The sequence below is a fragment of the Colius striatus genome, chromosome 5 (assembly GCF_028858725.1).
Source record: "Colius striatus isolate bColStr4 chromosome 5, bColStr4.1.hap1, whole genome shotgun sequence".
In the NCBI taxonomy this organism is placed as follows: Eukaryota; Metazoa; Chordata; class Aves; order Coliiformes; family Coliidae; genus Colius; species Colius striatus.
This window is the reverse complement of record NC_084763.1, coordinates 5,037,768-5,052,354: the sequence shown is the minus strand read 5'-3', so window position 1 is coordinate 5,052,354 and position 14,587 is coordinate 5,037,768. Positions and strand designations below refer to the sequence as shown.

The following is a 14,587-nucleotide window of genomic DNA, read 5'->3' as shown; positions in this document are numbered from 1 at the left end:
AAAATGTAACACACAGGCTAGCAAAAGCTCTGTGTTAGCGACTCCACCTTCCCTTTTGCAAGCTCCTCTCTCCTTATGCAGCTTCCTCCTCCAGGGAGTGACTGTCTTACATTTCATTAACTGACTGCTTCCCAACTCATGGAAAAGGGGATCTGCTCAACCCCATTCCTCCTGTTGCTTCTTTCATAGAGTCATAGGATGGTAGGGGCTGGAAGAGACCTCTAGAATAATCATCCAGCCCAAACCCCTGCTAAAGCAGGTTCCCCTCGCTCAGGGGGCACAGGAATGTGTCCAGGCGGGTTTGGAAACCTCCCAAGAAAGAGCCTCCACACCCTCCCTGGGCAGCCTGGGCCAGGGCTCCCTCACCTCAGCACCAAACGTGTTTTTCCTTGTGTTTAAGTGAAACTTTTCTGTGTTCCAGCTTATGTCCATTACCCCAGCCCCCTTTCCCTAGCTCACACCATACTCCACTGAGGACTTCCATGGGGGATAACTTGTGTCCCCATGGGCTGCAGGGAAATCTTCTCCAGCACCTGGAGCAACAACTCTCCCTCCTCTGACCATGGTATCTGCAGGGCTGTTTCTCTCATGTACTCTTACTGCTTTCTCACAGCTGCTGTTGTGCAGCATTTCCCCCTTACTTTTTAAATACCTTATCACAGAGGAACCACCGACGTTTCTGATGGGCTCAGCTTTGGCTAGTGGCAGATCTGTCTTGGAGTCAGCTTGTGGCATCTTCTCACAGAAGCCCACACGGCAGCCCCCTTGCTACCAATACATCATCACTGATTAGATAAGGAAGCTGGCTGGGTTTGAGAAAGCTCCTTTGGCGTGTTTCTGCAGTGCTGGTGCGGCTGGGTAGGTACCCCAGCACTTAAGGGGATGTCTTGTTCTCAGAACCAATTCTGACTTTCACCATGGCGATGTCTATCCTCTGAAGACACAATAAAAACATGTGCAGTTGCTTATTTAGAGGAGTGATCTTAACAAGTCTAACTAGGCCGACAAACACAAGTGGTGCATTTGAAATGTTTCTGTATGGAGCTGAGGATTTGGTTGGAGCTGAGAGTGGTGTTCCTGGCTCCTCTCTCTCCGTGGCTTTGGGTGGAGCTACAAACACTTTTACTGTTTTACAGAGAAAAGCCAGGACTTCTCACATCCCAGGAAAGAGCTCTTCCAGCACAAAACCCTGTCAGTAACAGCTGTCTCCAGTTTCCTGGAGAAGATGGACCTGAAAGTGTTTTTCTCCCTTAAAATGAGCCTCATGATGAATGAGGAGGTGGGGGAGCACTGCCGATCATGCACATCTCTCTGCAGGGATGATTTCTGTGCCTCACTTCTGAAAGAAAACCCAGCAGAGGGAGCCTCAGCCCTTTGGGTCACGCTCCTGGAGCGATGCGAGGAGACGACTGGGCTCTGATGGCTTTCCAGACACCAGAGGGAGTCACATTTATTCTTCATTAAAAGGGTGGGGAGGGAAAAATTAGGTGCACCTTCTGGATCCAGGCTGGTGCCTGCAGCTGGGGTGCCCAGGCACTGTTGGCTTTAAGTGCAGGATGACTCTCAAACCGTGGGCTTTTCTGCCCCCACATCTCACACTATGGTGTCCTTACAGTCCCAAATTCCCCAGCTGCTAGAGACAGGGATTGAAAGGTGAAGCGTCACTGACACTCCTGAAGGACACAGGCCTCTGCAGAGCCAAACATTGCTTTGAGACACTGCCAGCTCAGGAGAGACACCTCCTCACACCCCCCACATAATTCCCAGTGACAGCACTGCTCAACAAGCCCACCACCGTGTTGGAGCTGAGGCTGTGCAGCGGCCACCTCTCCATGGCAGGTCTGGACAGCAGCCAGATTGCTGTCAGACTGTCAAAAGAATGAGGGCAACTTTGTTAGGAACACTGTAAGAACAAAGATCAAGCTTGGAGCAATTCACTATTGTATAGGCATGTCAAAAGCAGACAGCAGGGTAGGATTGATGGGAAGTAGAGTCAAGAGACTGCGACGAACCACTTGTGCCTGGCCAACTAATGAAGAAACTAGTTGGAAGGTAATTGCAGTAGGGGGCGATGGTGACCACTGAGTCACGAAGGACCACCAGAAACCACCAAAGACCCTCTTAGACCATGCATAGTAGCCATTTAGAATGGCATAGAGGTATTGTAATTGCAAATTACTAACTAACCATTGCTTGGTTTGTGGAATTACCACTGAGGCCCCAGGACTGCACAAAGCTGCACTGCTGCAGGAGAGGAGCTGCTGGTGAGCCCTGAGAGGCAGAGCTGAGGCTGGCGAGCGTGTTTGCAGCCAGCACCACCTCCCTCTCTGCACCCCTGCGGCCAGACCAACCACCTGGCTCCTGAAGGTGAGAAATTTGTGGCTTTGAGTTAAGAAAGGCATTTTCTAGCTCTTGACAAGAGCCAAAAGGATCCCACAGGGGCTGTGTGCTGCTGTGCTGCAGACCAGGACCCTGCTGTAACTTGGGAGGGTTTGGCTCTGCAGTGCCTGCAGGGAGTTTTCTGGTGAGGCTCTATCCAGAACGCTTATGTCAGAGAATCATTGAATAGTTTAGGTTGGAAGAGACCTTTAAAGGTTATCTCATGCCATTACTCACATTTTCCCTCTGCCGTGACACCAGGAGTGCACCTGCGAGGCCAAGGAGTGGGCAGGCGAGAGAGCAGGGCATCCTGCCCAGGGCTGGGGCACGCTGCCAGCCCTGCCTGCTCCTCCTGGGCACCTGCTGCCTGCTCCTCTGCCTTCTCCTCTCACTGACTTCACTTTTTGAAAGTGGAGGAGGGCACTGGCCACCTCCCTCCAGGGCTAGTGGCCAATTTGCATGGTTCCTGGGCTCAGGAGCTGCAAGCAGAGGTGCCCTTTGGCACATCTGGCTGGGGACGAAGCCTGACCCCAGGAATTGTGGGGAGAGATCAGAGAGAGCTGTGGGGTGTAAACCATGTTGGGTGAGGATGAGGCCTCAGCAGGTCTGGTGGAAATCCAGTGCTGTTCAAGGTTTTATTTCAGTGTTAGTCTATGAGAGCATCCTGCAGGGAGGATGTTTTGGGAAAGAAGGGCGATAGAGGCTTGGCAGTGTTAGGTTTACAGTTGGATTTGATGATCTTAAAGGTCTTTTCCAACCTAAATGGTTCTATGATTCTATGATCAGCTCTCTTGGGTACTTCTGTCTGTGTGGGGCTGGCTGCAGGGGGAAGGCACCTTCCAAAGCAAAGTGTTAAAGCAAACATGGTGCCCTTGGCCATCGCTGGCTGTTGGGCAGCACTGAGCCATCCCCCACACAGACATCTTCACCAAAAGTCCTTAGAGCAGAGGAGAGGCAGCTCAGCTTCCTCTGTCTCAGCCAGCAGGACTGGTGGCAGGCAGGATGGGGCACTCAGGTGAGGGATGGGAGCGTTTTACAGACGGGAAATTGCGAATCTCTTCCACTGATGTTGCTATAAATGCTCAAAGTGAAAAAGACTTACTGATTATTCAAGATAAACCTCTCACATTTCCATTTGTCTAAGCACGGAGCCTGAACTCATTGGCTTGGGGTTTGGTGTGTCTTTAATGTAAGACCTATCACACAGAGGCAAAGGCATTTGATGACTGCAGTGCTACGGTGAGAAGCTTGCCTGTGGTTTGACATTGCAACAGAAGCTAAGGTAAATACTGCTGGTGTACATGTGTGAGGGTATGCCCACTTCTTAAAAACCTGTGATATACAGATCTTTTTGGGTTTCCTCTTTCAGACACAGTGTTGGATTATGGAGGGGAACTTGACATACCTGTCCAGTGGAGGAGGCTTCGAGGACGTGCTGGTGAGTTGCTTCCCACTGGGCTGCTGCCCTGCAAGCTGAGGCCAGTAGTACATCTGAAGCATCCAGTTTTGCCTACGAGGACACATGGCACTGGTATGAAAGATGAGGGTTTAGGAGAAATCAGGGTGGTTGTTTTTCTCTGGATAAAACCCCCACAAAGTGAAAATATATTTGGCTGATGAGACCGTGTTCATAGGCAGGAGCAGTGTTAGAAGTGGGGGCCAGGAGATGTGCTGCCACCCATCATCTTTAGCTGTTTGCTGCCACAGGTCTTGCCTGGGGATGTGGTGGTTGTTGCTGGGGGTCTGTGAGGGGGCAGGGAGCAGCAGGGAAGGGACAGGTCACTGCTGCTGGTGCATCCTGACAGCTGCCAGGAGAGCAAGGCTGCTGGTGTTGGAAAGGAAAACCAGCCATCCCTGTCAGCAAAGTTTTGATGGGCATGACCTGCTGGCAGCAGCAGTCTGTGCTGGCACAGGCTGAGAGGGCAAAGCTCCTGCTAGGGATGAGGCAGGAAGGGGCAGAAAGCCTCCTCTACTCTTTGGGAAAAGCTGCCCTGCTGGGATGGAGAGAGCATGTGATGTGCAGCACCCGCTGGTGACCTGTATGTGCTGGTGCCTTTACGGCTGAAAACCTGCTTGAACTGTGCAGGAATCCTCTGCAGAAGTTGCTTGTCTCATCAAGGGCTATTTCTGGCACGCAGCTAATTGGAAATGGAGCTTTTGGGAGATTCACATTTACATGTCAATTCCTTCCTGAGCCCTGCTCTCTTTCCCCTTTTTGAAAGAAACAAGGAATAAGACCCTATGTCAGGGGCTCTCAGACCCCTGGCCATGCCCATTTGGTTGCTGGCTTGGGGATGTTCTCTGTCTCTGGCCCCAATGCCTCACCTGGACTGCTGGCACAGGGCTGGGCAGTCCACATGGTGCTGGCAGGGAGATACAGGTTACCTCTGCTATAACACCACAGGCTGCCTTTTCCTCAACGTCCTCTGCCCCTCTGGTGCAAGAACCATATCCCACATCTCGCAGGGCAGGTCGCTCGCATTCATTTGCATCCTCCAGCACAGCTGAGGCACAGCTGTTTTGTCCTCATGTGGCTTGCTGTGAGCTGACTCATGCCTATTATATTTACTAAGAGGGTAATTTGAGACTGAGGCCTCATGAACTTCTTTATCTTTGAACAGGAGGATTACACGTCACTGACACCCAACACCTCTGCAGCCTATGACTACATGGACTTCTACACAGATCTGGACATCAACTGTGGCCTTGGACACATCCCAGCATTTGCATCTACCTTTTTCCCAGTGCTGTACTCCCTACTGTTCGTGACTGGCCTCGTGGGAAATGCTTTGGTCATTTGGATCCTAACACTCAGGAAAGTCAAGGCCGTGGCCGACATGTACCTGCTGAACCTCGCCATCTCTGACCTCCTCTTTGTTTTCTCCCTCCCTTTCTTGGTTCAGTACTCCATCGTGAGCCAGTGGACTTTCGGAAATGCCATGTGTAAAATCATCAGCTCAGCTTACTTCATTGGCTTCTACAGCAGCGCCTTCTTCATCACCATCCTGAGCATTGACCGGTACTTGGCCATCGTGCAGTCCGTGCACGCTCTGCAGATCCGCACGCCTGCCCACGGCCTCCTCACCAGCCTGCTCCTTTGGGCACTTGCCATTTTAGCAGCGACACCAGACTTAGTTTTTTTCCAGGCAATGAATGAAAATAACTGGACTAAGTGTGTCCCTCATTATCCTGGCAGTGACAATGGCTGGAAGATCTTCAGCAATTTTGAAGTCAATATCCTGGGGTGGCTGATCCCCGCTGCCATCCTCACCTTCTGCTACCACAGCATCTTGAAAAACCTGCCCAAGTGCCACACTCACAACAAGTACAAGGCAATGAAACTGGTTTTTATCGTCGTCATTGTGTTCTTCCTCTTCTGGACCCCCCTCAATGTCACCCTTTTTCTGAACTCTCTGAGGTACATGTACATCCTGGATGACTGCCACACGAGCCAAAGGCTCGACCTGGCCATGGAGCTGGCTGAGGCGTTCTCCTTCATCCACTGCTGCCTCAACCCCTTCATCTACGCCTTTGTGGGTCAGAAGTTCAAGAAGCAACTCCACGAAGCTTTCAGTAGATACACACGTTTTCTGTCAGCCTGCAAAGGTGGTTTCGATGGGCACAGCTTGGAAAAGCACTCCTCTCTGCACACAAAGTCCTCACAGTTGTCTTTTGCTGGCACTGCCTTCTAGAGCTACCATGCAAAAACTTTCCTCCTGAAGAGGGGCCCTGAGGATCCCTCCTGCAGGGATGCACTGTTTGGGCAGCCTTTTAGGACTGGAAAAGTGGAAGCAGCTGCTTGAGCTTGCTTTTATCACGGTTGCCTTTGGAGTCTTTACTTTTTAGCACCTTCCTTTGCATCTTCCTCCCTTTTCTCTTCCTCTCTTTCACATCCTGCCCCGCCTGCTTTGTGAAAGCCCACAATCACCAGCACAGTGCACACAGAGGTGCTTTACAAACCTTTCTTCCTCCACCTCTGATTCAGTACTGAAAAGAACTCTTTATGCTTCCAAAGTCGGATGCTTGGCTGCTCTTTCCTTCATTTCAGCAGAGCACACTTGCTTTGTAGGCAGGAACAAGGCTCTCAGCAGGACTGGGAGCCTGCTCTTTGGAGGGAAACAGTGGCCATGTTTAAGCCATCATACCAGGGCCTGGCATTCAGTTGAATGAGGCTTCCAGCCCAGAAAGACCTTGGTGAGTGAATAGTTAGATAAGCAATGAGGAAATAAATGCTACATGTGTGTTTTGTTGAGAGGCTCCCCATCTGCTCCAAAGGCCTGCAGCTCGTGGGCTGGGAGGGTTTGTCAAGGGAAAAAACACTACGTGAATAAACACATACCCCAGGGATGAGTGGAGAAGTAGTTACTAGGTTAAAAAAAAAAAAGGCTAAAGAGTTGAAAAAATACCTTGTGTGAGCTGAGAGAGTGTAAGAGCTTCCTGTCCAAGCTTCCTGTGGAGCTGCTGGCTGGTAAACCACAGGCCACTGGCCGAGAGGCTGGGTGTTCTGCAGATGGAGAGAGACACAAGCACCAAGCATCCTGTAACTGAGGTGGTGTGCACACAAGCACACAAGCACTGGCTGCTTTGAGTGGCAAGAGGCTCCAGAGCAGCCTGAAAGCCAGATGACCCTCACACTTGCCCATGAGGGAACCTTTTGAATGCTTCAAGCAACTGGTGTGCCAGGATGGAAGCTGCTATTGAGCAGCAGCTGGGCTTCACCTCCTTGTTGCTGTTCTACCTCAGTAACTGGAAATGACTGATTTCTATCTGAATGGTCACCCATGCCTATAATGTAGATGTACAGATGCATGCATGCACATGTGTGCAAATATACACACAGATATACACATGCACCTCTTTATGTACCTTTTTTCTGTAGACAGGTATTGACAGATAGATGCAATGGTGTTCTGAAGCTTTTAGTCCTGATCTATTTGTCCCTACAAGATACCACCATATTTGAAGCTTTATAATAAAGATACTGCATGCAGTGAAACTGCACAATCCCTGTACCTGAGGAACCTGTTTCATCCTTAATTCTTTCAGCTCGTGCATTTCTTTCTGTCCTGGGCAGTTCTACAAAACTGACAATCCCTCCAGCTGCCTCTTCTCTCCTTCCTCCCTCCCTCTTCCCCTTCCCCTGGGAAAAAGCAGTGGAGAGTGGATTATCTTTTAGTCTAGAAATGTAATTTCCCACAGGACTCTGCCCTCGTGGTGTTTCTACACATAGTGAGTAGCCTTGGGCTTACTTCCTAGGGTAGAGCAGAGCAAAACTCAAAACACAATTCCCTTAAACCACCAATCTTCTTTGGATAGGATTTACTTACTTTAATCAGTGCTCACATTTGCAATCTTGCAAGGCACAACCCTTTGCAAGAGCAGTCTGGTGATGGCAGGCGTGTAAAGGATACAGGCTGCCTTGTGTGGGACACAACACACCTTCTCCCAGTTGTAAAGCAGAGACTGTGAGCTGGGGACAAGGTTCAGGTGCTGCCTAGGTCCAAGCAGCAGGATGGTAGCCGGTACAGCTCCTGCTGCTCAGGTGCCTTGGGCAATCAGGCTATTTCTGTCTATGCAAACACTCAAGTGCTCTGGAAGGGGATTCACAAAAGCAAAGCCAAAGTGTGACAGCATCAGCTGTCTCCCCTGCAGATTCACAGTGTGAGCCCTGGGTTTAGCCCAATCTCAGCTGAATTCTGCTCAGCTGAAGCACAGGAGATGGGAAGGGTTTCTGCAGCCCACAGCCCCGTTTTGTGGGTCCCTGTGTAAGTGCTTGGGGATGGGTGCTGGAGCCCATTTGCCCAAGCTGGTGAGACTGTGGCTCTTCCCTGGTGCTGCTGGGCATTTCTGCTAGGGAATATCTGCCTCTGTACACAGGTTTCATTGATTGCTGGTGTATAGCTGTTGGAGTGGAACCTTGCAGCAAGGGTAGCACAGGTGTGCAGAGCCTTCTTTGCGAAGTCTTTCATTTCTGCAGGTCTCACTGGAGAGCTTCTTTCCCCTGCTGCTGCCTCAGCTCCACTTGCAAACCCGTCCAGCAGAGGCTGGAGATGCTTTCTGCAGCTTAAAATATTTCCTGCCAGAGGCAGCTAGTCCTGACCTCAATTTCTCCTTGCAGTGCAAATGCTTTGAGCTGCTACTGCTGCTTTCCTGTGCAAAGGGAGCAGGTGAGACCCACATCTGGAGGCTGCATGGCTGGCAGCACCTGCCCTCTGTGGCAGTGGGAGGCCAGGAGCATCCCCGTGGCTCTCAGAGCTCCTCTCCCTCCGGAGGGTGTAGTGGTTTTGCCTGGGCCAGGTTTTTTTGGTAGCAGGAGGCTACAGGGGTGGCTTCTTTAAACAAAAGAGTTGCCAGAAGCTTCCTCTGTAGCTGACAGGGTTAGGTCCAGTCAATTTTAAGCTGGACCCTGCACCTGACCCAGGCCTGGCCAATTAGTGATGGAGGTAACGCCTCTGGGAACAACATATTTGAGAAGGAGAAGAAGTTGTGCAGTTGCTGAACTGCAGCAGCAACAGGGAGGGAGAATGTGAGGACATCTCCGCAGACACCAAGGTCAGTGGAGAAGGAGGGGGAGGAGGGTGCCAAGGCACTGAAAAGGCTCCCCTGTGATATGTGGTGAGGACCACGGTGAAGCAGGTTGTCCCCCTGCACCCCATGGAGGACCACCAGGAAGCAGAGACCCACTGGCAGCCCGTGGAGGAGCCCACGCTGAGGCACGTGGATGCCTGAAGGAGGCTGTGACTCCATGGGAAGCTCACCCTGGAGCAAGCTCCTGGCAGGACCTGGGAGCCCGTGGGGAGAGAGGAGCCCAGGCCAGAGCAGGTTTGCTGTCAGGGCTTGTGACCCTGTGAGGGACCCAGGCTGGAGCAGTCTGTCCCTGAAGGACTGTCCTCCCAGTGACCCGTGCTGGGGCAGGGTGTGAGGAGCTGCAGCCCATGGGAAGGAGCCACGCTGGAGCAGTTGGTGAGGGACTGTCTCTCATGGGGAGGGACCCCACAGTGCAGCAGTGGGAAGTGTGAGGAGGGCTCCCCCTGAGCAGCAGCAGCAGCAAAGTCCATCTGTAATGAACTGACCCCAGTCCCCATCCCCTGCACTGCTAGTGGGGGGAGGAAAGGGAGTCCTGGGAAGAGGAGAGTGGGGGGAGGTGTTTTTAAGATGGTTTTATTTCTCATCTCCCTGCTCTTATTGTTTCTTTAATAAATCAAACCTTTTTCTCCCTAAGTTGAGTCTGTTTTGCCCGTGATGCTGATTGCCGAGTGATCTCTCTGTCCTTAACTCACAAGCCCTTTGTTGTATTTCACTCTCTCCTGTCCAGTTTAGGAGGGGGAGTGATTTTACAACTGGGTGGACATCAGGCTAAACCACCACAGAGGGGACAATGATGAAATCCTTGTCAGAATTTCTGTCTTTCAAGTCACTCCTTCAGAGCGTTGTGTGCAAGGATGAGGGTGAGAGCTTCTGGCTTCTCTTTCCAGGGGAGTCCTCCCAGTCAGCAGCACAATTCTGCTTCTCTGTGCTGTGGGAACATCCAGCTACAGCTGGAGATCAGAACCAGTCCAAAGTTCTAGGAGTTAAAACCAGAAAAGCTGATGAAGGGTATTTGTGTCCCACACTTGTCCTGGCTGAATGATTCTCCCGGGCCTGCGTTAGCGTGCACAAAACTCCCCAAACCCCTGGTAATTGTATTGTGTGTGTCCAGGCTAATCCTACTTGAGTTTCAGCCTCTTGAAAACACTGATGTTAATGTACAAGTTCAAAAGCACCATAGAAATTACTGACTGTGTCAGGAAAGGATCGAGACAGGATCACCATAGAGAAGAAAGTAAACCTGACCTTAGTTATTCTGCCTGGAGGTAAAAAAAACCCCAGTCTGGGAAGCTGAAAGGCAGTTGTATCTTGAGTCTGAATACATCTGAGTAACGAATGTGTGGGCTGGCATGCACTGTCAGTTAATCTTTGTACCTCAAAGGTAGCAAAGTACTGCTGAGCAAAGCCGTACCCCGGCCGCTGTGACGCACGGCCCTGAGCGGCCTGTGCGTCATCCCGCATTCCTGCTGACTCAGCTCCAATGCCACCACGTCCCACAGACCCCTCCTCAGCACGGCAGCACCGGCAGTTGGGCTCCCACAACCTCTGCTGGGGAGGGCACCTGCCAGGGCCTTGCCCTGACCCGCTCTCGTCTGGCGGTTGGCCCGTGTGCTGTGCAGCTGGCAGAGCGTGGCCCAGGCTTACCCTGTGGGGTGAGATCTGTGCCAGAGAACCACAGGATCACAAGGGCTGGAAGGAGCCTCGAAAGATCATCCAGTGCAACCCCCCTGCCAGAGCAGGGCCACCTAGAGCAGGTCACACAGGAACTCATCCAGCTGGGTTGGAATGTCCCCAGAGAAGGAGCCTCCACAGCCCATCTGGGCAGCCCCTGCCAGTGCTCCCTCACCTCAACAGGGAAGAAATCCTTCCTTGTGTTTCTTTGGAAGAGTGATACCAAGCCAACATTTACCCCAGTAGATGCTGGGTTTCCTCACATCTGTTCTGGTCTTACAAACATTAATGTGTCCATCCCATCCTTCACCTGGCACTCTCAGAGGGTGTTTGGTCCCCACAGACCTCCAACAGGCTTGGGTTTAGAGAAGGTAAAGCACAGGAGCTCTGAAAGAAAAAGGCACTCAAACAGCACAACCAGCTGATACTGTGTCCAGTTCTGGGCCCTTCAGTTCCAGAAGGTCAGGGAGCTGCTGGAGAGAGCTCAGCACAGGGCCACCAAGGTGATTCAGGGAGTGGAACATCTCCCTTGTGATGAAAGGCTGAGGGAGCTGGGGCTCTACAGCTTGGAGGAGACTGAGGGGTGACCTCATTCATGGTTACAAATACATAAAGGGTGGGTGTCAGGAGGATGGAGCCAGGCTGTGCTCAGTGATGGCGAGTGATAGGACAAGGGGCAATGGGTACAAGCTGGAACAGAAGAGATTCCAGAGAAATACAAGGAAGAATTTCTTCCCTGTTGAGGTGAGGGAGCACTGGCAGGGGCTGCCCAGATGGATTGTGGAGTCTCCTTCTCTGGAGACGTTCAAACCCAGCTGGATGAGTTCCTGTGTGACCTACTCTAGGTGGTGCTGCTCTGGCAGGGGGGTTGCACTGGGTGAGGTTTCCAGGTCCCTTCCAACCCTTAAGATTCTATGATTCTGTGATTCACATCACAGCTGTCCACCACGAGCAGCACAGGTTCAGGAGGGACTCAACAACAAGGCTGTTGTGCCTTCAGCACTCCACTTTTTTTCTCCTTTTTCTACAGAAAAAAACCCCCACCCCAAACCCAGGCTGGTGGCTGACAGAGTGCAGCAAGGCCATCAGTCCTCCAAGCCCTAGCTCTATGCTGACCCATAGTTGGAAATCAAAGGGATCTTTCCCAGTGCCCAGGGGCCTGCTGCACGTGTGGTATGGTCTGCAGCAGCAAAGCGTGGCTGAGCACACCTGCCTCTGTGCTGGCTGCCTCCACACTGGATGCAAGTCCTTGGTGAATTCTAACATGCCAGAGGATGAGAGGAGATTGCACTTGAGAACTCAGATGTGGTAACTGAGGCACGAGTGAGTCTGAGCACTGAGCTGTTCCAATGCCCTTAGCCCTTTGGTGGAATTTCTAATATGGGGATGTTTCTCCTCTGATATCTCTGTGATACTAATATTTCCTTGCAGAAAGTGTGCAAACCTTCAGCTTTCTTTGGCTTTTGCCTTCACCAGCCCTCGGGCTGAAACGTTTTCATCCCTAGACATAGCTTCCCTCCCTCCTCCTCCCTTTCCTTCTTCCTCTGTCTCTCAGGCTAATTTTTGCCTGACCGCCTTTTTCATGAGGAATCAATGAGTTTGCCACTGGCTTGCCTCCTTGCATCTCTCCCGCAGAGTGACTCGAAAGGATGAAGCTCCCTCTGCCGGGTGTTCTTTCAGAAGAGAGGCACAGAAACGATGAAAACCAAAAGTTTCCAGCAGGGTTCAGTGCAGTCACAGCTTTCCCCCACATATGGTGCTGCTGAGCTGTGCAGGGCAGCTCTGCATCAGAGAGCCTCAGTAGGACCCAGGGGCTCCAACCCCGCTCACTGCCCAGCCTTCAGGAGGATCTCCAAAGCACACAGCCTGAACAATACAGCTCCTGACAGTGCAGCAAAGGGCACAGCTACCTGGGGTTTGCTCCTGTCCCTTCACTTGAAACGAATGCCAAAGAAGCTGGCAGGGCTTGAGGCTGGCAGAGCTCTTTCTCAGGATGTGAGAGGTGATTCTCTCAAGGAATGAAATCCTCAAGAGCCTTTTCTGCTACATCTCCAAACCCACGTTCTGCCTGCATGTACTCGTTCCAGCTTTGCCATGGCCTCAGCTGTAACTGCTTTCCACTCGAGCCATGCAATCAATCAAACAAAGAGTCTGGTAACTCTGGCAATTTTCTGTAGTCCACAGAGGGAAGCCCTGGTGTCACAGCACTGGGAGAGAGGAGGTTGCTGAGGTTCCCTCTGGTACCCTCAGGCAGTTACAGTTGCCCATTGTCCCTGCAGAGGGGATTCCAGTGAAGCCCCTTTCTGTGGACAACCAACCACCATCAGGCATTCCCACACAGCAGGGAAAGCAGGGTGGGCTGGGGAAAACAGCATTTTGATCCTTCAGGCCAGACATTTCTTTACCAGCTCCACAGAGCTGGAACTTGCCACTGCTGCTGTGTGAAAGCTGCCTCCACAAGCTGCCCTGGCAGCCTGGCCATGGAGCAGGAGGAGATGCCACTGGTGTGGGTGTACTTGTTGTCTCCCCAGATGTTGAGAGAAATAAGTACTCAAGTTTGAGAGGCAACTCAGAGGGAGATGAGATAAAAAGAAAAGAGGGTTCATGCCCTCTTTACCTTCTGTATCCCTGTGCAGCCCAACTTTTTATTTCCACCTCTGAAACCATCCTGTGCCTCAGTAAACTCTACCTCACCCTTCCCAGGAAAAGCCTCTCTGGATGGTTACAAGGGATGCAAGGCCTCTTTCTTTTAGGCCTGGAGAAACAAAGATGCTCCTCCCTCTTATGTAGAGATCAGAATCAAAATCTTTTTTACAGCTTCCTCAGACTTTCTTATCCCTGAGCTGTGTGTCCTCAATACCAGAGGGTGAACAGAGGTTGAAGATGGAGAGCAGAGGTATTTCTTGATGTTGCAATGGTCTTTCAGGCAGTGCGCATTTCATATCTTCACGTTGCATTGCAAGTGCACACCATGATAACGAGCAGCACTCTTAATCTAGGGTTATCACTAACAGCAGAACACAGCACAAAGCCTTTTCTGTCTCCAGGGGAGATCTGTTGAGGACATCTGTGAGTCAGCCTGACTTGGTTTCTCTTTATTTGAAGTCCTCCATATGGGTATTGCCTTCAACCAACTTCATTTCTCCCACAGTGAGAATGCTGCCTTAGCATTACACACCACAAATCATTGTTCTGAAAGGTGGAAGTTCCTAATTTGAGCAGTCACAGCTCCTGCTTTCAGTGTGTGGGAAGAAACCAGCCATCAGCCTTTTGGTGTTTACCTGGGAAAAGTGCAGAGCTCTTTCCACCTGTTTTTAAAGAAAGGGCAGGAGGAGGCTGCTGGCACTTGAAGAGAGAAAGGATTACAAGGTGAGTTTTGAAGATCTGCTGCTCTGTGCTGTTCCCTGAGCTTCAAACTTTATTTTCAGCAGTGTTCCTTTGATGTTCCTGCCTAAGATCTACCCAGGTATTGCTTATTTCCATGGGCACTGTGTCTGACGTCACTTGCATCATTCAGCTGATGCTGGAGGCCCACAGTTTGATCTCTGGTAAATTGCTGTGTAGCTGTTGGGAACCTTTACTAGGTAAAGCATAACATCATGAAAAACCATGTAACTGGCAGAAATACCACAACTGAACTTACACAAGAATATTTGCCTGGTGACTTGCTACCACCCATCAATGAGCAACAGCTCAGACAACCTGGAAGGTACCCTCAGCCCCAAAACCTTCATCCAGCTCAGCCTGCATGGAGGCCACACAACTCTGCCTGCAGGGAGAAGGCATTTTAACCTCTTGGCATCTGAGGCAGGGACAGTGCCAGAGCACTTTGGGATTGGTACAGCCTCTACTGGTGTCTCTGATGCCCATAACAACCCACCCCACTGTGCGGCCCCCTGCCTGATTAACTGCTCTGCTTGGACATGTGCTATGCAGGATCCCAGGTGTG

General features: G+C 51.3%; 1 protein-coding gene across 1 annotated transcript; it reads left to right on the top strand.

Moving 5' to 3' along the window:
• Window positions 1-3,763: 3,763 nt before the first annotated feature.
• Window positions 3,764-6,071, top strand: LOC133625493 (C-C chemokine receptor type 8-like). The gene is made up of 2 exons (XM_061996822.1): window positions 3,764-3,817; window positions 5,001-6,071. The coding sequence occupies exons 1-2, from the start codon at window positions 3,764-3,766 to the stop codon at window positions 6,069-6,071; spliced, it is 1,125 nt and encodes a 374-aa protein (XP_061852806.1).
• Window positions 6,072-14,587: the final 8,516 nt, after the last annotated feature.

What these genes read in the sequence shown, in the direction of transcription:
- LOC133625493 (XM_061996822.1), top strand. Translation starts at nt 3,764, where the DNA reads ATGGAGGGGAACTTGACATACCTGTCCAGTGGAGGAGGCTTCGAGGAC. An exon ending in GAGGCTTCGAGGACGTGCTG is followed by an intron (nt 3,818 to 5,000) that starts GTGAGTTGCTTC and finishes ATCTTTGAACAG; the next exon opens with GAGGATTACACGTCACTGAC.